This window comes from Lepidochelys olivacea (genome assembly GCF_965140295.1).
Source record: "Lepidochelys olivacea isolate rLepOli2 genome assembly, chromosome: 4".
Taxonomy (NCBI): domain Eukaryota; kingdom Metazoa; phylum Chordata; order Testudines; family Cheloniidae; genus Lepidochelys; species Lepidochelys olivacea.
Window position 1 is genome coordinate 97,083,541 of NC_140414.1, and position 23,147 is coordinate 97,106,687.

A 23,147-nucleotide genomic window follows, 5' to 3' on the forward strand; every position below is an offset into this window, starting at 1 on the left:
TGGTTGCACTGCGGGTGCTCAAGGGGGTTGCAGCCCAGGGGGTGCCACGAGTGCTGGGGGAGGGGGTTGGCGGGGCTGGGGTAGGTTCCCTTCCTGGCTCCTGGGAAGCGGTGACCAACAGCTCCTAGCTCCACCTGCTGCCTCCACTCCGCCCCAAGCCCTGGTTCTGCAGCTCCCATTGGCTGGAAACCACGGCTAATGGGAGCTGTGTGGGTGGTTCCTGCTGGCAGCGGCAGCACATGGAGCTAGGAGCTGAGTTCCTGTCACCCTTCCGGGGAGCCCCCCCCGCAGGTAAGCACTGCCCCACACCCCAATCCCCAGGCCTGAGCCCTCCCACACCCAAACTCCTGCTGCTCGGGGGTGGGGGCCTGAGACTGCTCCAGCATCAGCCGGTGCGACTGGCCCAGGGGCTGGCCGAGCTGCTCAGGCAGCTCCCGGGCCAATGGCCTGGGCCGCTGCATAAGTCACGGAAAGGCACATAATCTGTGAGCTTTGTGACAAACATGGAGCTTTACTCATGAACCACCAGAGGGTCTTAACCAAAGTTCTACTCTACATCCACTCAGAGATCCTTGAGATTTTCTGCATTTTTTGTCACTTTATATTACTGAAGATCTCTCACCACCACAACCATCATCCTTCTTGTCATAGAGGAATGAATCACAATCACAGAGATTTGAGACAGAGATGGGACAATAGAATTGACAATCAGAATTCCACTGATTGACAAACTTTCCAAGTACCTTAAATATCAACACAAAGGTCACACACAGTAGCTTTGTCTGAAAAACCATTAGTTTAAGATTTTTTTTTAACACAACATAACAGAAAAAAGAGACATGGTTGTTAAAGAATCTGTGGCATTTGTGTTAGAGCAGAGGGTATAAATCTTGGTACCCAAAGCAAATTCTAGCTCCAATAACTGTACCCTGGCTACCTAATTCCTCCGGAAATTTTCACTTGGCTAGTCCAGTCCCTTCCAGTTCTCAGCTGTCATATACTATTTCTCTGTGCCAGTAAACAGTTTCCACACGTCACCACAGAGGTGGCCATACTTCAAGCACAGTTTAAATGTCCTACATATATCCCCTAACGACTTAACAATGCTTTGAGAGATGCAGTGTTTATAATGCTCTTTGAGATCCTCATAGGAAACTCACCCTATAAGTGTAAATTATTAATAAAACATGCAAGTTATGCCAGCAAACAGAATTTTCTTCACTGTCTCATGAAGTTAACTAATCTACTTTCAGCATCATACTTAATACTCCCCCTACCTCTGTACTCTTTCCTCAGATGTGTTTCACTACATGCTTTCAAATCTGAGACATTTTAAAATGTTCTCACAAGGTATACTGCTCTGATAATGTAGGAGAGAGGTTTAGCCCTTCACAAAACCTGGACTACTCATCTTCATTGGGCTTCAAATAATTCCCAAAGGTCTGCATTTTGGAGAGGACCTCTAAAACTAAAGGATACTAGTTCTGAGGTAGGAGAAAGACAAGGTCTTCTAAAAGCACATTTAAAAGAGGCAAACACAGACTAAACAGAATATAGCAACTGCAGTCCCTTAGAAATGTTGAGACATTTTTCATTTTAGAAGCAAGAGTCCGAAGGGTCCGTGTTCCCATTTTTCATCTCACCCACACTGTGGCAAGTGTCCTAGTCTCTCTCTTTCCCTTTATGAAGTGGTACAGCTGTGAAACAGCTTGAGAATTTTAACATTTTGTCTTTCAATATGTTGCGCTTATTTTACTCCAACCTAATTTTTTTGCATGTATTCTGTGAACTGGAAACAGGGAGTAGACGAGGCTGCCTCTTTTCTCTAGTTTATTCTCTTTGGTATTAGACTCTTTAATGACAGCAATAAGGAAAGAAAGTGTGTCACAAGGTATCAAATCATAGAGACCGAATGCAAGTCTTTACTATATACAGACAATTCTCTATTACTAGTTAAAGACCCACCTACTAGTAAACCAGACATGTAACAGAACACTGCAGTACTTAGAATAATATCAGGATGTAAAGTCCCTTGGGTTCAAATGGAAATTCTGCTACCTTTTACATTCTGCCATCCTTCTGTTTTTAAGGACTAGCAATTTATATGGGTCACAAAAAGCACGACTGATTTAAGAGTGACATTAAACAAAGCTTTGGAACATACTGAGAGAAAAACAGGTATAATTCAAAAATCAACACTATTAGACAGAGGACTTTTGGAGAGAGAGTCATAGATTCTAAGGCCTGAAGGGAGCACTGTGATCATTGACTCTGCCCTTCTGCATAACAGGCCACAGAACTTACTTTAATTAATTCCTGTTTGCACTACAGCATATCTCTTAGAAAAACATCCAGTTTTGATTTTAAAATTGCCGGTGATGGAGAATCCACCACAACCCTTAATAAGTTGTTCCAACAACTAACTGCCCTCATTGTTAGAGACGTGCATCTTATTTCAAGCATGAATTTGTCAAGTTTCAACTTCCAGACACTTTGTCTGCTAGATACCTTTGTCTGCCAGATTGAAGAGCCCTCTACCATCAAATTTCTGCTCCCCACATAGCTACTTACAGATCGTCTCTTATAGAAGTCTCTTTAGGTTACTCAGCTTCACAATTCACAACTACTTTGTCCTCAAACTACTACTACTAACCAGCTGGAAAATTAACTTTTGGAACTAAAAGTATTTTTTTTTTTTTTTTTTTTTTTAGTTTTAGAGGGCAGAAAAAGCATAGATTGAAACTGAAGAAACTATATGCTTCCATGAGGAAAGCAGACATTCATCTACCAAAAGCTAAGCTTTATCAGTCTTACACAAATTCATTAAATCAAATGGAAGAGAACATACCACCACAGGTGAAAATCAATTATTACTTACATACAGTAAATTGCAAGATTATGTCATAAAGCTGCCAGACTATATCATAAAACGTATCAACAGAATATGAAAGTTTTAGTGACATTAGTCAATACAGTACAGGAGATTGAAACATTTTGGGAACAAGTGGGTTGACGTCGGGTGAAAAGAATGGAGGACCTAGCTATTCAGGTCTGAAAATGCAGGCAACACAGAAACTACACCTCACACACAGAAGTTATTCGCTGATTTTTTAAGCCAAAAAACCAAACAATATATCACACCAGTGTTTCACACTCAATTTCTAAAAGGAGGTGAAGAGCAAAATACAACTGCTGAATGCTATGTGAATATAAACCATAGTGAATATATAGTGCTTAGACAAAAACAGAGGTCTATTTGTGTTGTGTGTACATGTGCATAAGGAAGAAAGGAGGTGGAGGGGAGAGGGAGAGTAATATCTACCAGTATTTACAATTAAAACACAATCTGATGAAAGGTCTTGGATTACCAACCCTTGCATCTAAAGATTGAAAAACTGGATAATCAGCTAAAAAAATCAGAGTTAAACAGGTTTTGACTACTTAAAGCATGCTCCTAGATTTTACAATTAAGTCACCTACATGCTAAAAGCAAATTTGGGAGGCAGAGTTTGGAAGCAGATTGGCCCAGTTAGAAGTCAGTCTCCATCCAGAGACTATGCTGAAATTCACGCAATTACAATCTTTACATGTTACACAAGACCCCCAAGTGAAAGCACACAACAGGTCCACGAGATAGCAGCTGACGTTGAATATCTGGCAAAGCGAGAGCTGGCATTTATCGCCACATTCTAGGAACGTCCATGCACAGGGTGGTTCTGGGATAGCATTCTGACAAAAATAAATGAACCAGAGAGTGGATCTCCTGATCACCTACTTTACACATACAACCACTGTCCAAAACAACATAGTGTAGATTTCTTGATACTGAAAGAGGGATATGAAGGCTCATGGACCTTGTTTTCCTTATCTCAGATTGTTAACTTTCTTCTCCCCTTCTCCATTCAGTAAACTTTATCTGTTTTCTGTAGGAGTGAGGTACACACGTAACTAATACATTGGAAGCTGCAAGAAGTGTTACTTGACAGAATGCTTTAATACAAATTGAACAGTTCAAAATCCTTCCTTTTTAAAATTTACTTTGTATTTTGTTGTCTACTTCCTGAAAAACAAAAAACAGTGAAGAGTTCTCTCCTAAGTTACTTACCTTATAGTAACTTGGATTCTTTGAGATATGTTATCTACATGGATTTCACTCCTGGTGAGCATATTCCCCATGCACGCAAGATTGGATTATTTTGGCGAGTAATGTCTGTTGGGGCCATGCTTGCGCTCTAGGCGCCCTCTGTTACAAGCCCAGAAGAATATATTTCTTCCAAAGAGGGAGCTACTCTGTCTAGTGTCATAGGGCATACCCAAATCCTATCCACAATCTGAACAGGAGAGCTCATCAGTATTGTGGTGGTATTTGTAGACGGTATCAAGGCAGATGCACCTCTAGCCACTGATGAGTCCAGCAAGGGTGACTCCAGTTATGTGGTCATCGTGAGATCACTTGGTACTGAGAACCTGGGCTAGAAACATCTGCACCATGGAGGTCAACATCAGAGTTATGGGCACCAAGGTTATCAGTACCAAGTGTGCTGTGCTGACATTGGTACCAAGTCAATAGTACTAGGGGGGAGTATGAACCTTGGTTTCAGATGGTACCACAGATATCTTAGTGACCAGCCAACATACTTTGATCCATCATACTTAGATCTAGCCTGTGAACTCCCTTTCCACTGAAGAGCAAGAGCCAATACAGAGGCATGATGGGCCTTCTGCCTCATTTTACGAAGCACCAGAGAAGATGACCTATGCCTACACTCGTCCTTGCAGTGATGTTCCTTCCTATCCCTTTCTGATGACTGGGTAAAGGAGGTCTTGACTGCTCTTCAATACTCAGTAGTCAAAGAGTTAAAACTCTTCAACGAAAAAATGAGCCCAGGAGCTCACAGCAGAGCCAGTGCTCACAGGAGCACTAGCTGAAAGTTCAGGCTTCAAAGGTTCTTTTTCCTCATACTTTGAAGAGGCACTTCACTGAGCACTCCAGCAGAAAGAGCCTGACGCAGGCCTTGCTTGCTTTCTGTGTCAGAGACACGCCCCTCGCCAAGGCACAAGAGGCACCTAGAGCGTGCCCATCACTGAGAAGGAGAGCAACCTCACAAGACGGACAAATTTTAAATCCTAGTGACTTTAATTCAGTCATAGTGTCTTGAGTTCCAGTACTGGGGATATGTCCTAATCTACCATAAAAGGGTTTGCTTTTGTTTTTTTGCCAATGGGCATAAATAAAACTAACTACTACTAACTAGCCTAACGAGACCATGTGTAAGTATACACTAAAGGGGTTCCATCTTGCTGCCATGGGCAGTAAGAAGGAATTGAAGGACAATTTTGCTTGCTCCATCCTTTATGCCCTAAAGGCATGTAGGGTGCAGACACTGCCCCAAAGGACCCTGCGTGCCAAAAAGAATCTAGTCGTGTGGAAATGGGGCACATGCACACCAGAAGTATTATCCACATGGACAGTCACTCGAAAATGAATAATGTTTTAGTGAATGGTTCCATTCTAAGCAGAGAATGGTTATTTATAAACCATTCAAATTACACTATCCTTATTCTCCAAGAAAATCTAGTTCAAAAAGGTACTCTCTTATATGGCAGGCTAAACTTGTTTAGGTTTTATAAATGAAAAGGAAAAAAAATACAAATGCAACTCTGTTAAGAAATTCCAAGTTGATATAAACTGCTTCATACCTTCACCAGAAATGAGACTATGAACAATGAAATGTGTTTTAACACAAACTCAACTTTTTCCAAATGTATAAACTAATAAAATCTGAAAGATACTAATTATTGACTAGGCTACTCAGTATCAACTGTACATTTATATTTTGCTCTTCATCTTCATAGTGCTTTAGAAACCATTAACTAATAAAAGTAATGCTTTTCTTTGTTTCTTCTTATCCTACCTCCATATGTACATTTTGTTCCCCTGTATCTCCTTACGAGGACCAGGGATTTGTTGAGACAGTTTTACTTGCTGTTAATTGTTGGGCACAAGTAAGCAAACAAACGTAACAAAGTAATCCAGGTTCAATTCTGTACAACATTTATTGAACAGACATACTTCAACCCTAGTTGATATTTCCCCCTTTAATCTTGCAATGTTGATTCAGGGAATGTGAAATATTTATCTATTTAATTATGAACAAGCACAGATCAATGTTCTATGGCACTTACAGTGCTTTTTCTCTGAACCATGCAGAACTGAGAACATGACTGTCTAGGTGACAAGTCATTTTTCTCCTAATGAAAATATCCATTAGAAACATAAAATAATAAAATTAACAGAGCAGACAAGGGATAAACAACATAAGAATACTACCAAAAAAGTAATGGAGAGTTAGTTACACTACATATTACTAAAAATGTGCTGTATCAATTACAATATAGATGCAAGAAATGTTGCACTTCACTGTTCACGTTCATACCTAGACGGTTGGAAACATACCATTTTTATAAATGTTCCACTTTGACCTGTGAGAATAGAATAGCCTACAAAGACCTAAACCTTCTGTGTGCTGGCTGTTAAGCTAGTCTGAAATATACTTCATAAATGTTCGATCTGTTCACAATCTAGCTATCAATATGTTCAAAGAGGTTCCTTCATTGCTTTATATTTCTTGTAAATAGTGCAGGTGGTATTTTTATTAATATGATGTGTAAAACATCATAGTTTCCCTATTCAATTTTATATTGGTGTCTGACCAAATGCAGAGAGCTGCAAAGGGGTGTGACAGGGTGCTGAGTGAGAAGCACTTAATCAGCCCCTGCCACTCCCGCACCAATCAAGGAGAATGAATTGGGGCTGGTTGGATAGCCCTGTGTCTGCCTGGTAACGGGCAGCACCTGCCAGCCTCATGAACCAGGGCTATAAAGGTTCGGAGGAAGCAAAAGGCTAAGCACAGAGGGAGTTGGGAGCTTTCTGGTCTGTTGCTGGCCAGGCCTGTACTTGGCAAAGTTGGCTGTGAAACCTATACACAGGTGGAAAGTGGTGGTGGGAAAACAACTGTAAATAAAGAACACTGGTGTTGCATCAAGCTGAGGTGTTCCTGACTGACTGGAGAGGGCAACAGGGTCCAAAACCAGAGGGGCCCATGGTGCGCCTTGTTACAGGGGGCTTCTACAGATCTGAGCAGGAAAGGTAAAACAATAACAGATATAATTTAGCTTTAGGTACACGCCTTCAAAGCAGCTAAGCACACAATAGCTGGGCTATCAAATGAGGGAGCAGCAGCTACCTAGCTGGCTTCATCCAGGCTAGAACTTTTCGCTTTCTATCACTGAGATCAAAAGACCGGGATCATTTTAAAAAAGAACTGAAGAGGTTTTTGAGGTGAGCTGGTCTCGGATGCTGTCAGCGGTGGGTGGGGAAAATAAGCTGAAAAGAGGATGCACTCAAAGACAAAGGGAAAAGGCTACAAGCAGTGTAGGCTGGTTCTCCCAACTCAGAGATGGGGAAATAAGCCAGACCCACCTGAGCGGTGGATAGAGAGATTAAGTTTAGGCAAGGGAATATGTATGTACAGCCTCTTATTTTATATCTACTAATCTAAGTATTGTGTACCCTTTCGGCAAAATAAATCATGTTTTGTTTTGAAGAAGCTGATTCTGTCTCACTGCAAGTATACGCTGTCACAAGCTCCGAAAGAGAAACCCTTGCGGGGTCATACCCCAGTAGGACCTGCCGCATTAGTTACGGTTGATACCCAAGGGATCCTGGTGTGACAATGGGCAAACTGTGGAATTCCACCCCAGAAATTGTAATGGCCGAAGGTCTGACACCTCTAGGTGGTGCTCTCACAGAGACCCCAAAGAACGGACAGAGGTACACCTAGCCTAGTGACAGAACAAGACTCACCCTGTAATTATATCTGTCTCTGTTAAGCTGCTAAAAAAATCTAACTAAATACTGTATTATTTAGACATCTATTAGATGACTTCCATAATGTTCTAGTTCTTTCAGAAGTACATATTGTTTATTCAATAATCTTTAACCTTGTACACGATTAAATTTATACTGCAGTTTCTAAATAAACTGAGCTATCACGAAAGATATTCAATCAAATGGAAGTCTTCCATTATACAGGAGTATTCATATGATGTACATTCATGGTTTTTTTTTTTTTTTTTCAAATGAAACCTATTACCATCTGGCTAAAACTGCTTCTTAGCTTTTTAGTAGCCAATGATAGTTCTATTTGTATCATTTGAACAACAGTTTCCATGCTCCTGGCTGACCACTATTACTGATTTACATACTGGAGGAAAAGCTATTTGGGTATTAGGGTTTTCTAGCTGATAAGCCATTGGATGGGGGCAATTAACAGGCTCTAAATTCAAACACTAGAGAAAATATTTTTAAAATGAAATGCTTTTCAATTTTTGCTTCTCACACATATATTATGTGGTCAGACCACCACCTGTTTTCAGACTCCCAAATAAGGGAAAATATGTGCTGCAATATCTAGGCACAAGAGTATATCCAGGAAACCACATGGCGGCCCTGACTAGGTAGATTTCCAAAAATCTGTCTAAGGGGGACAATGTCCCACCAATGACCAAAAAAAAAATAAAAAAATAAAAAAAAATGGGGAGACGGAGGGGGGAGGGAGGGATTAAAATGTTAAATAAGGATTGTGCCCTAATTTTTTGTTTTTCTTACCTTAGTTCAGGTGATTCGGCCCTCCCATATCGCTCCTGCCACTTCCCGATGCCTGAACTGGCTTTTCTGGAAGCAGTGCTTGTCTGTGACTGAGAAGAGGTGCTGTTTCTGGTGAGATAAATTTTCTAGGTCTTTCTTTTCTTGTCTCTATCTTTTCTGTTCTTTGAGCTCCTCTTCTCTTCCCTGCTCCCATTTCCACTGTCATTCTTCCACTCCCTCCACCCAGCATATCAACTACTGTTAAAAGCTAGCAGGAGTTCTTATGTAAGACAAGAAGCTTTACTAGCATATTTACAAACAACACTACTGCTAGTGCCTCATACTACACTGGGAATTTTTAAACAAGTGACATCAGACTGGGATTGCAGTGCAATCCTACCACCTGAAATAAGCTGTACCTAGTTAAAATTCTCTTATTTTAAGGGATAAGCATCTACAATAGTTTTTCCACGTTTTTTCATTAACCCACTAATTTGCAATAAAAAAAGTCAGAGTAACCTTCCCTCATATACGAACAGGGTGCAGGGAAGGTGCTGGTGGTGATGAGCTTTGTACTGCTGTTACAGCATTCTACCAAAAATGTTTTAAGTAGAAGCATGCATTGCAAATGATCCAAGACTAAGTTGTTTATAATAACTTACAAATATTTTTCTTTCAAAGTCTCATCTGACCATTTATAAGAAACATTGTTTTTGGCATAGCAACTTATAACTCGGTGTATTATAAAATAGCAGACATCAAATACTAAAAAAAGTCAGCTTTGCCATTATAAGGACATGCAATTACAATGATTTAAGCAAAGTTTATATATAATACAGACACACAATATACACACCTATTCTAAATGTGTACTGATGGAGAAGAAACAGATAGAAATATAAATGCTGGCATGCTGATTTGTGCTCTCTGTTCCCATACAAGAGAACCAGGTTAGATTTCTAATCTCTACTCCCAAAGATATCAAAAGTTGGGGAGTAAACCTGGCTCTTTAAGAAAAGGAGTGCACCTCCAATTGCTCAAGAATAACTCCTCTAATTAATAACAATGTTTACTGACTTTAGTACCACTGGAAAATCAGAATATGGTAGCTGCAAGCTGAGACTCAAAGATAAGGGATGTGAGGGGAAATGAAAGTAGGCAGGGGAACACTGGGAAAGGGAAGAGGCATGGCATGAAATTTGAATTCCATCTGCAGTATGTCAAAGGGATTTTCCTTACAAAATAACATTCAATTTCAATACACACACACACACACACAGTGCTTAAACTAAAACTGCACACTCCTATAATATACATCTACAGAATATGCAATCCATGTCTACACTACAAACGTTTTCCACATATTTTAAGCTAATATATTTAAAAATCTAATTTCATAGTAGTTCATTAACACTATCTAAAGTATTTAAAATACCAATGTAAAAATGGGCTGTGTTACACAAGGCATCATATCATGGAACAACAATGGTACTCTGCACAGTTCTAAAGCAATCACACCTGGAATACTGTGTTCAGTCTGGGAATCTCATTACCAATAGAGACAAACTACAGGTAATTCAGATAAGAGAAATAAAAATTGTCAGGGGGGTTGAAAGGATATATAAATGAGGGAAGTTTAAAAGTTATACGGTTTCTTGAATAAATAAAGGTTGGTGGAGGGACTTGAAAATAACTACCAACATCTGAACAGTGTAAGCCCCAAGCACAGAGAAGAACTATTTAGTTTAGTACAATGGAGTATAACTCAGAGCAACAGGCGGGGAACATTTTGGCTGAATATCAAGCAAGGATTTCTTTACAGAGAGATGTATTTGTCTGTTAAACAGCCTTTCAAAAATGTGATAGAAGCCCCCTTCTTTGGGATATTTAAAATTACTCCTGACATAGTACTAAAAAATGAATAGCAAAAAACCTTGAATTGGGGAAGAGTGGGACTGGATGACTCAATACATTTCCACTGCCATCATCTGTAACGTCTACGATACTATGATAAAATGCCTTCAGGTTTTTTGAGTTGCCAGCAGAATTGCTCTTCAGGACCATTTGATAACTAGAACAAAGTAGAGTCATGAACTCCAAAGACAGCCAAGTTCACAATCACAAACACAGTAAAGCTTAGAGTTGAAGGGAGGACACAAGCAGTACATATTAAAGCCAGGGAGGTTGGAACAATACTACAGTAATGAAGTTATTTCCTCCACTTTTAAGAAAAGTATGCTAAGTGTCAACCAAGTGCAAGAAAGCAAGAGATACCTTGTAGGGCGGGGACTAGATCCCAGGAGCCCGGAGTTGTTTTTATTCTAGCTTTCCAACTCTGAATTTTGTTTATTTTGAAAAAATGTATGTGTTCGTGCCAGTAGTGCAGTATTAACAGGAGACATTCTGGTGGCTATTCTACTCTTTGGCAGCCAAATTAACTACATAGAAAATACCATATGAGATACCAACACTGGGATTTTCATTGTTGTCCTGTTTGGTCCTATCATTTTTTCCTGGTCTGTCATGCTACCACTTCTTTTAGGAACATCACAGGAGTCGCATTGCATGCACAAAGAGAAACGCTTCACTGAGAGCTGGTTACAAACTGAAACTGAGTAAGATCATGCTTCCTTGCATATTTTTAACTAGTCACATTTTTTTATTTCTACAACAGATCAAAACCTTTAAAAAGAAAACTCTTTATGACAAGTTATAAAATTACGACTGTCCAACTGACCTGTTTGTCGGGATTCCTGATTTGAACAGTGGGGGAGGAGACGTAAACTCAGCTTTGGTCAACTGCACTGCCACCTCCTTCTCCATATTTCCAGTTCTGCCCTGCTGTACCTTCAAGATAATGTTTTCCTCATTAGCTCAGCCTCAGAAGTTTAACAGCACCATCACTCAATACAACAATACACACTGGTAAGACAGACCACATGATTGTGGGGATTGGTCCTGCTTTGAGCAGGGGGTTGGACTAGATGACCTCCTGAGGTCCCCTCCAACCCTGATATTCTATGATTCACAACTTCAATAATATTAAAACTATTATTCTTGCACAGTTAATAAAATCCCACATTTTACAAGGAAGAGTTACTTGCAAGAAATTGTTTTTAACAATAAAAAAGGAAACTAAAGAGCTTCACATTTATCTATGAAGATCAAAATTCCTAATTTTTTCAAGGCATATGACCAAGGACAATAAAATCTGGGTTAAATTAGTCTTCCTGCAGACTCTTATTTTATAAAATAACATTTTGATTTAAAATATCAAAGTTATTTTCAAAGACACTCCTCATCAAGAAAACTAATGGAATGTAAAGTCTTCACATCAAAAATAAACTGCAAAACAAGGTGAAAACATTCTTCATTTAATGAGACAGTAACTACAGCCTAATTAACTTATATACTCGTTCATTAGCCCATTCATTTATAAGCTGACCCCCCAAGATGGATAGGTAAAAACAGTAAAAACTGTATGACCCTTTCATAAGCCAACCCTATATTTCAGGGGTTGGCAAACTTTGGCTCCTGGACCGTCAGGGTTGGCAAACTTTGGCTCCCACTGGCTGGGAACGGCGAACCGCGGCCACAGGGAGCTGAGGGGCTCCGTGCCTATGAACGCTCCAGGTAAACAAAATGACAATGTATTAGATATTCAATTCAATGATTTCATAGAGTTTAAAATCATCAAATTTTGGTATAGACCTGTTTATAAGCCCACCCCCACTCTTTGATGTATCACTTTTTTACCAAAAATATTCGGCTTATGAACGTGTATATACGGTAATTACCTCACTGTTGAAAGCCATACCAAGAATATTCAATTCTTGTACTTTAACCATGCAGCTACTGGCATTTTCAGTTTAGTAAGAAATACTAGAAATGTAGAAAAGTTTGTAAAGTAGTGCAAGATTTTGTAGCATTTCTATCTTAAGTACTTCTGGTGCAAATGCCTCTAACACTATTTTTCCCCACAGATTTGGCAGCTGACAGTGGCACAGTTTATAAGCAAAATATCTGAAAGATTTTGTTAGGGAAATATGTGAGCACTATGAAAGAAACAGAAGTAATAGTAATTCAGTAGTGGAATGCCACCTCTTCAGAGACTCTCTTTGGAAAAGCAGTAGCAAAAGTGGAATTAGGAGCCAAAAAAACCTAAGACCTTTTCTAAGTATACTGTATGAGATATGCATTAGCCAATAAGGTAGATCAAGAACCAAAATTTTAAATGCAGAATTAGAAATATAATAACAAAGAGTTATACTTTCCTATGCTTTTTTAACAATACACACTCAACTTTCCAGTCCTTAACATCTGTAAAACAATTTCCATTTAACAACAACATTTATTGGATGATTGTTTGGATACCAATATCTCAAATTATTATATGGGAATTTAGCTAAATCATGGTATACTTCCATATAGGCTCTGATCTTGTAACTTTTCACATGACAATGGACTGCAGAGCCTTTGCACAGCCCCAATGCCTTAAACAGAGCTCCACACAGGCACAGTAGTCCAACCTTAGATGGTAAGTTGTCTAACGCAAGGATTGTGTCTTCCTTTACGAATTTATGTACAAACACTTCAGAGACTTTCAGTGCTTAAGTAATTAGTAATGATAATAAACAATCTTGGATTCTTTAACCTCACAGGATATCCAGCTTAAAGAGAAATCATTGTGGAGCTATTTCCATGTATAGTAAAGTAATTTTGTATTCAACACTTTGTTGCCATGGTCACACTGGAATTTTAACAAATTTCTAATCAAACATGCAAAAGAGTGGCATAATTGTTCAAGTTTTCCTTTTAACCAGAAATAAAAAGGCATAATAGCTAGAAAAACTGAACTACTAATTATTACAGACCCTTCAGGTGAAGGATAAAATCCCTAAAGATTTCTACTGGCCAATCAATTCTGGAAAATGTGAAAATACTGAGATTTATTTTTGTTAATTACTTCAGGGCTAGTCTAAACCTATAATATGAAGGCAAATAATATTTTCGTTTTTATAGTTCAATGGAGAACGAAAAGTGTTTAACAAAATGATAAAATAAGCATGTTCTTCATTACCCTGTTCAGCTTACTCTATTTTCTCATCCTAACCAAATGTATGCCCTTTTGTTTTAGACCCTTCAAATGATCAGCCATAGAATGCTATTTCAAAAACTAAAACCATACATTTACAAAATTGTTTTGTCACATTCTAATTGTAATCATACCTCAAATATGAAGTCTGGAGTGGTTATGAACAAACTGTATTCAAATAAAATTCATTCATGGTTCTATTACGGGGAAATTAACAAGATTAATATTAAATGATAGGTTCTGTACTAACCCAGACAGAAGTTATATTCTTCAAAAGAAAAAATGTCTTTGTCCTCAGACATCTATAGGAGATATGTACATATCCTCCTCATTACCAGAAAAGGCACGTAAATTGGAAGACACGCATGGCCAACAATCTCTTGTGTTTAGACAATGAAAATACTTACCTAAACAGCGACATATCACTAGCTCTTGCCCCCAGGCTGTCTTCCTGTTAGAGCTTCAAACCTCAATCCCCAGACTCAAGTGAGGAAGCCTCTGAGTCGGATCACTTAAATCTCCCCTTACCAAGGCAAGCAGCAGGTCCAGAAGAGAGTCTGACCTTGTAATGGTTAGTTGCAATGGGAGACCACACTCCTTGCATTTTCTGAACTCTGCCATGATGAACATGGTGGAAAGAAAAGCTACAGAAGCTACTGTAAAGAATATCCTCACTGAGACAGAGAAGAAAACTAGTGGACACTGCAGCAATGTAGGAGTGAGAAATGGCGCACTCCCCCCCAAACAAACAAAAAAAACCCCACCCACCTGGCTACAATTGCTGTTTCTGTTGCTGTAGCATGGAATAGAGAAACAGCAATCATCTATTCTGAACTGGTTTTAATGAAGTTCAAGAATGAAATACTTACCATACATTACAACTCAACCACCAAAATAAAATGACTTTAGTATTGCAACTGAATCTACAGACTTATTTATATTAAAAGCAGTTTTAATATAAATTGAATGATTAAAGAGTGACTTTCAAAAAAAGAGAAAATTTAAGTCAATGCTTCACTCCAGTCTACTGAAAATAAAAACAAGTAGCTAGGTTGTGTTTCTGTTAAAATACTGATATTTTCTTATGGCAGTTTGTCCTCATTTAGACAAATATCAGATGGAAATAAAGCAGAGTACATCTAACCCACATTAGACAACAGAAGAACCTAAAAGAAAAGATATCTTCACATCTCAGACTCACTGAGGATGAAGGGTACAAAATAAAGTAAAATAACTACAAGGCTGTTGGGTAAAATATCATGCCATAACATCCTCCAATAGCTTCCAAAGCCTCTCCAGAACCACTGCAGGAATTCTTTAACCTGAATAACAAATGCACTATAACTAAAAAAATAAAACCACCACATAAAGCAAGTATAGTTTCACTTAGCAATTGTTAGTGCACTAGGCCATTAACTCACATGCTTGTAGCAGTGATAACAAAACAAACTTTTTTTTTTTAATTCAGTAACTTTGGGAGATACACTGAAAGTCACTGATGTAAGGTAAGAGCTTAGAAAAACAGCTATGTCCACTTCAATCTTGCCTCTATCACTTGAGAGTAGTATGGGAAGCAATACTCAACAAAAATGAGAGCAACCAAGGAAAGTTTACTAAAATTCACCTTAAAAAGATTGTATCTGCCATCTTGAATCTCTGCACCTGGTGTTACTTCCATAGAATTGTCTTCGGCCTAAGTTAAATAACACATTGCCCATTAAGATACCACACAACTTTGAATTGATGGGCTACATCATGACTAACACATGGTTACAGCCTAGCAGTGCCACTATCTGCACAAATAGTCAACGAAACAACAGAGAAAGATTCTGGGTGGCGGGAAAAGAAAAAGTATGAACTTATTAATAATGATATTGTACCAGACAGAAGAGGTTTCTAACACACAAACAGTGACACAGCACCGTAACAGCTTTATGGTGGGGAGGGAGGGACGGAGTGTTTACATATTATGGAATACCACAAAAATGTTATTAATTACCATAATTTTATTTGTAGTTGAGGTAACTGGTAAAATTTCGAGTCCCATTCGTATCCTCTTTTGTTTTTCACAGTAAGCTTTCCAGGTATCTTCATTAAACCCATAATTGAAATAATCTGAAAGATCAGCACCTTCAAACAGAAAAGCACAAATTCTAAGAATTAAGCATTATAACTCATCCTTCCTTTTCTATTTCTGCTTTGTTTATAGCAACAGAAAGAATCGGAAATCAGGGGAAAGTCCCGATGTTAAGAATTATAGATTTCTTACACTGAATAATATGCAACCTTCTACAGTTCAACATATTTGATGTCTATTCTGGTCATGCTATACATTCCAATTTTGCAGAGATCAGGCTTCAAATAATAAATCAAAAAGCAATATGCCTCTTACATCTTTGTAAAGACATCATTTCCATCTTCAAAGCAATTTACAAAATACTCCAATGAGCAGTTTAGAGGGATAAAAAGAATGCAAATACTGGCCAAATCTGGCTTTACCATATGTATTGGGAGAGAGGTAAGCAGAAAACAATGAACACATGCAGAGACCCTAAGAGTCAACCTTCTCCTCAAAGTCTGTGGGTGCCCTGCATGAATACAATATATCAGAGAGTTCCAAGAGCTAAGGGGTAATCATTCTATGTAGCTTTTACTGCTAGTAACATTACTTTCTGCTTTATCTCTGGTAGCACATTCAGGCATGGAGCCAATGGCAACAACCCTAGAGAACTTTGGATTTTCCACTCATGGATCTCTCAGGATGTCCATGAATTTAGCTGGGCATATACCATGACCCTTTCTCCCCGCCACTTGTTGACAGGTGTTTGCAGTGGATACCCTGGAACTCCAGAATAATACATTCTCATCAGAGTAACTCATCTCCCTTTACAGGTTTTTCAAGAAGGACTGGATGATTTAGCTCATTAATTGTACAATTAAACATGAACGCTACTGTGTATATTACTTCCATTTGTAGGGCGTTACCACTAAATTAATCTGCTGTGGGTAAAAACTCTCCAAAGTAATCTATTAAATATACTTGTATTTCAACTGATGTATACATTATTATGCAATAAGAATGTCATGCAGAAATATTACCTGGTTTTCGCCAAGGTTTATCCTCAAAAGAATCTAAATCTACTTCCAGCAGTGGAACACCATTAATACTTCCTGGTGCATCAAGATCAACTCCTTTGACTTTTGCACCTATAAAGAAAAGAAACAAAAATCGTAACTTAACTCTGTAAAAGGGATTTTAATAAATGCAACACTTTTCATGTGACTTTCCTAAAATTAAAATTTTATTTTTGACAAGTTATATAGCACTAGAGTGCTAGGCATTTTACAAACAAGTAAGAAGAAAGAATCCTTGCTCAAAGAGCTTATAATCTAAATGAAATTATTTTCTTTACTATCTTAAACACATTTTATCCTTCCAACTTACCTACAGTGAATTAATAGCAACTACATGGTCTGTAATTAATTTTTGTAGACTAACTACTGTACACCAAATGCTCATAAAACAATAGTTTTATACATGTGTTTGTTTTATCAGAAATTTCAGTTAACATAATTGGTGTTTTGAGGACTGGTTTTAGAGGCATCACAGTTATTTCTTGTTTCCAATAAACTTAAGTGGATGACATGAAAAAAATCCCTGTGAAACACAAATCCTCCTCTCAGGCAACCCCTGCCCCAGAACCAAAAGGTCAGGGTACAGACCATCTGAACAGCCACATGCTGAAACCCTTCTATTGTAATCTGAGCTGTGCTCTATGCATGCACTCACAGAGCAGTCTCCAATTATGGCTTCTCCGTGCTGTGCCCTGCCCTTGCCATGAAGTGGCACCACATCTTTTCCACTGCACTCAGGACATCACATGGCCCTTCCACATTCAAGAATATATCATCCAAAGCTTTACATATAGTAGTAGTTTTATAGCAAAATGCAAGCATTGTATATTGGATCTTAAATTATATATATATTTCTGCCACGTACTTTGACTCAATTAATTTGTGCAGATCTATCATCATTATTTTATAGTGCCATAGATATAAATGGTGCTTTACAGACAGTTAAAAAGAGTTTTCTTCTCCAAGCTGTATACCATCTAAATTAGACATATAGCAAGGGAAGACAACGGTCCAAGTCATGACACCTGTTATGCATCTTGTTAGCTCATATTATCTAAGCAGTTGTAGCTCATTCATCACTGCTGGAATGCAAACAGAATTTTTACGAGAGAGCTGAGAGAATGCAATAGTAGAAATCAGCAACAGAGGTTAACTAAGTGTTACCCTTTAAGTGCCTTATGGTATAGATGGTAAATACAAAGGCAAACATAAAAAGAAAAGGAGTACTTGTGGCACCTTAGAGACTAACCAATTTATTTGAGCATGAGCTTTCGTGAGCTACAGCTCACTTCATCGGATGCATACCGTGGAAACTGCAGCAGACTTTATATATACACAGAGAATATGAAACAATACCCCCTCCCACCCCACTGTCCTGCTGGTAATAGCTTATCTAAAGTGATCATCAGGTGGGCCATTTCCAGCACAAATCCAGGTTTCCTCACCCTCCACCCCCCCACACAAATTCACTCTCCTGCTGGTGATAGCCCATCCAAAGTGACAACTCATGTGTAAAGAGTTGTCACTTTGGATGGGCTATCACCAGCAGGAGAGTGAATTTGTGTGGGGGGGTGGAGGGTGAGGAAACCTGGATTTGTGCTGGAAATGGCCCACCTGATGATCACTTTAGATAAGCTATTACCAGCAGGACAGTGGGGTGGGAGGGGGTATTGTTTCATATTCTCTGTGTATATATAAAGTCTGCTGCAGTTTCCACGGTATGCATCCGATGAAGTGAGCTGTAGCTCACGAAAGCTCATGCTCAAATAAATTGGTTAGTCTCTAAGGTGCCACAAGTCCTCCTTTTCTTTTTGCGAATACAGACTAACACGGCTGTTACTCTGAAAGGCAAACATGTTTCTCCAGGGACTTCTGCTGTACAATTGATAATATGCTATTTATATTATTTTTCATTATTTGTATTACCTTAAATGTTAGGATTAAATTATACATAATGCAACTATACAATTTTTACGGCCCTAATTCTGAATATATCAGCAGATCTAATACACTATAGCATTGGTCTCAAAACTTTTCAGGGTCTCGCCCCCCCCTTGCACCTGTCCACCCCACTTCCCAGCCAGGGGCCGAGGCTAGAGGTGGGGCCAGCGCTGGAGCAGAGCTAAGAGCAGAGGGGGTCTGGGTGGCGCTCCCTCCCCACTCCCCATGGGAGCTGGCCCAGGCCCCGCCCCGCCAAACATTCCTCCGTGTCCCCCTAGGCGGGTGCACCCCTCAGTTTGGGGACCTCTGCACTAAAAGCTAATGGACTAAAATGTTAATTTTATATTTGTCTAATTCACCAACACTGTGCAGAAACTTTAGGCAAAAATTGTTACTAAAAACAGACTATGTGCTGCTACTACCACAGATTACTGCATTGGTTACATTTTTCTATTAATATAAATGTGCAAACATTTTTTTTTTTTTTTACCAGAAGATCCATAAACTCGACCTCCTGTCTTGATGTTGAGATTCACAGGAGCTGTTCCATAGCTTCAAGAAATTAACAAAACTGAATTAGGTAGAGAAAACTGACAAAAATGGTTAGCTATATCCAGAAACAAGAGGACCTAGACTTGATTATCATTCTCAATCTCTAGCTCTCCAAACTAACAACGCAGAAGTAGAGAGATGAGTCTAGGAGCAAGACAGTGCATCACTCCAACACTCAATAGCAATATCTCCAATTAATAAATGGCACTGAAGTCTCAATCACACTTTGGGTGCTGAAAGCATAGTGACCATGACAGAGCCTCAAGAATTAACAGGACCAAAAAAGAAATAAAAAAGGGCCCACTTAGGGATACAGAGGATGCCAGGGAACTAGAACTGGAGAATGCTTTTGATAAAGAGTCTTTGTTGTTTCATTATTATCATTTAATCTGTACTGAAGCAGGAAGAATAAGCATTTATCAAAACTGACTGAAAGGTTATTGTAGTTTCAATAAGTACATACCCTTGTGTCTTTTGCTGAAAATGCTATTTTGTACCACCTCAAATACTCCTCAGTAAATTAAACAAATCTCATATCTTTACACTAACTATACGTTACAAAAACAGCAAACAAAAATTAGGCCAATAGAACTTTCTTCACAGAGACCAACAGATCTTGAACTTCCAGTGCAAATATATAAAAATACCTTAACTATAAACAAGACACGACACTGCTCTAATAATAGAGTGCTGTCACTTGAAAAGGCCCAGTAATGGTGTTGTAACTCAGGACACCAAGGAACAAGTTCTACCCCAGGATGTGTGCAACTGGCTCATCCTCACAGGTAGTATCTGCCCCTAAATGTAGTGAAGACACTTTTATTATATAATCTTGGTAAGTAAAAGGCAGGGTACAATTTACGGTGTAACTATCCTGCAACATCTTTCTCATTCCAGTTCTCTTCCTAAATAAAAGTAATTTGCATTGCAATAATGCAAGACTGGCAAATAGCACTTTTCTTCTGGTATGACATGCTACATCAGTATTTGACTTTGCTGAGAAAATTTTATAGTTCTCTTATCAATGGCCAAAACTAAATATTATACATGGAGATAATTTAAGCTTGTAAAATAACTTACTGTACTAAAGTTTATTTAAACTAAAACTGAATTAATTTTAAAATCTATTTTCCATTCATAAAAGCAAGAGTGGGTGACAAATTCATTGTATAACCTTGTTCTGGAAGGGCTTTTTAGAAAAAATGTTCACTTTATTTAAAATTCCTTGTACTCAGTTTAATAAGCTTTAGTATAATATGCTAATAATCCTAGGTAGTCAGAGTAAGAGGGGTACCCTGGCCATGAAAAATGTAATCCTAACCTTCCTCCCTATTCCCCACCCCCCCCTCCAGGTTCTCCTTATCCAAGAGTGACCAGCTCCAGAGCATGCAGTATGCTGTTGAAATGACAATCAATCACAAATACTGATGACAGAGTTTGCATTTTTTAATATTGCACAGTTTGGCAAATTTAGTTATTTTAAGATATGAAATACTAAAAGCTCTGGAATAGTGAACACTTTGCAAAACTGAAGAATATGCAACATAATTCTAAAGTTAAGACTGTGTACGTAAGACTGTTAAGATAGTGTACATAACCCAGTAAATTATGCCTAGAAAAATGTACTACTGCAGCACATACAGCATTAAACTCTACTAGTTCTATTCACGTAAATAGTCAACTGGACTACACATATGAGAAAGGCAAGCAGAATTTGGCTCAGTATTATCATAGGCATGAGATTAATAGAATTTTATTCTACACGTGAACAGCAACCCTAAAGTAGACTTTCATTCTTTAATGGTGCTGTTCCTTCAGAATCCTTGTAAATACATAATTCACTTGGAAAATTGTATTCCATAATTTTAAGTGAACTTAGTACTCTTTAAAGTTGTTGGGGTAGCAGAAAGTGAAAATGAAGTCCTCTATTCACAGGAAAAAAAATACAGGACAGTGATAATGCAAGTTTTCTACACAGCCCAACCGTGTGCCTGAGCCCTAACTTTGAGGGACCATCTCTAAGGACTGCCAGTTCAACCCTGAAGTCCACTAAATCCTCTATGAACATCATAAAAATGCCAGGTATGATGGTGTTTTAATATGCACCTTGTCCACTAGAAACTAGATTGAGAACAAACATATTTAATGTTCTCTTTGTGCATAATACTTTCCAGTTTGCAAAGGAAGTCAATATATCATAAATATTAACCTAAAATTCTAATTTGGTTATATTGCCACTTAATTAAAACTGTAAGTCTCAGCCACCATACGTTTCTGCAATGCAACTGTTCTTCCAGGGTGGATAAAAATCAATGATTTAAAAAAAAATTGATTTTTTAAATAAAATGCTTTTTGAGGAAGAAACCTATCTAAAGATAGTTTTATTTAAGATACATTATAGCTCAAAGATATCTCATCATGGAATAGGGATTATAAATTCCAATTCTATAGTATGAGACAATATATTCATGTAATGTTTAAGAAAAGTTTTGTAAATGAGTTCCAATAGTTCATGAATTAGGGACCCAATCTTATGGGGTTCCAGGGGCTTCTGTATAGATTATTTAGGTTAATTTTTCTATCTACCCAATGAGACTCAGTGCTCAGTCTAGAAGATACCATCAGAGATGCTTAGTTTTGCAGTTCTCAAACTATGGATTTGTGTCTCCAGAGATAACATGCTTGTTAACAGCAAAAATGGTTTCAAATATATAAATAAGGGGTGGGGGGGGGCGTGCTGAGAAATAACTGACCTCATCCCTGTTGTCCCTCTGCAAATTTGTGTACACAGAGTCATTCCCTTACCTCTCTCTAAAAGTGCAAAGTTTCAGAAAGTTCAATGAATAGAAAAGATTGTTGGGGGCGGCATAGCTCTGGACAAGGAGAAGAAGTCTGGAGATAAATGCGAGGAGGGAGGGACAGGCAATAGAAACAAAAGTGAAACTGTTTGAGCAGTATATTTCAGAAGTCTTGAGGCCTTTTTGAGTGTACCCTTCATTGATTTGAGAACTATTATACCATTCTCTCACTAGAAAGGAAAACCTGTAATGGCAACAGACTGTAAAAGAGACCCAGTTTAGGAACGTTTCAATGAAGTTCCTCTACCTGTGAGTAAGACAGGCATGCATGCAACATGCAAACAGTGCAACAAAGAAATGCAAGGCCTGGTTGCCCGAATGAAACAACATCATGAGAAGTGTTCCTTTTCAGGAGGAAGCTGCGTTAAAGATGATGAAAAGAACATGTCTGAAGATGCAGGATCTTCAGGTTGGTAAACTTTTTTATTTCATAGTTCTGTCTTAAGGACTGCCTGTCTTCCTTCTGAACTATTTTTAAATTCTCATGTTTGAGCAAAAAATATAGTTGTTACTCTATCATTTTAGATGCAGTTGTGATAAAAATAAATAGATGAAATAGGCAGATCTTCCTTTTACAATTTCACCTTTAAAATAGTACTGAGTGTCAGTGAATGCAATGAGTAATACTAAATGAGCAGTATGGTAATAATAATTAAATAACTGCATTATCTTATTTTGTTTAGGAGAATCCATCCTCAACATACAGGATTCTCAAAACTATCCACCTTCAAGCTCACCATCATTTTCTATAGTTTCAGAGTTATCTGCCAATGATAGTGTTTCAGTCACATCATGTATGTCACGTAGCCACAGTGAACTCAAACCTATAGCAAAAAGAAAAAAAATTCTCCATCATCCAGAAACAACCATAACTAAGTTTGTGATAAGAACCAGCAGATTACAAAAAGAGGTAATT

General features: G+C 38.3%; 1 protein-coding gene across 8 annotated transcripts in view; it reads right to left on the reverse strand.

Annotated features, from left to right (window-relative positions):
* FIP1L1 (factor interacting with PAPOLA and CPSF1) overlaps positions 1–23,147 on the reverse strand; it is a 70,889-nt gene that overhangs the window by 36,089 nt on the left and 11,653 nt on the right. For 3 of the 8 annotated variants that reach the window (XM_084625836.1, XM_084625837.1, XM_084625842.1), the window contains exons 5-11: positions 19,312–19,373; positions 16,845–16,952; positions 15,745–15,875; positions 15,370–15,438; positions 11,388–11,497; positions 10,584–10,721; positions 8,672–8,779 (exon numbers count right to left, since the gene is read on the reverse strand). In XM_084625836.1, coding sequence (XP_084481962.1) covers positions 8,672–8,779; positions 10,584–10,721; positions 11,388–11,497; positions 15,370–15,438; positions 15,745–15,875; positions 16,845–16,952; positions 19,312–19,373 — 726 coding nt within the window. The remainder of the gene's footprint in view (positions 1–8,671; positions 8,780–10,583; positions 10,722–11,387; positions 11,498–15,369; positions 15,439–15,744; positions 15,876–16,844; positions 16,953–19,311; positions 19,374–23,147) is intronic. The other 5 variants (XM_084625838.1, XM_084625839.1, XM_084625840.1 and 2 more) reach the window with 5 other exon arrangements.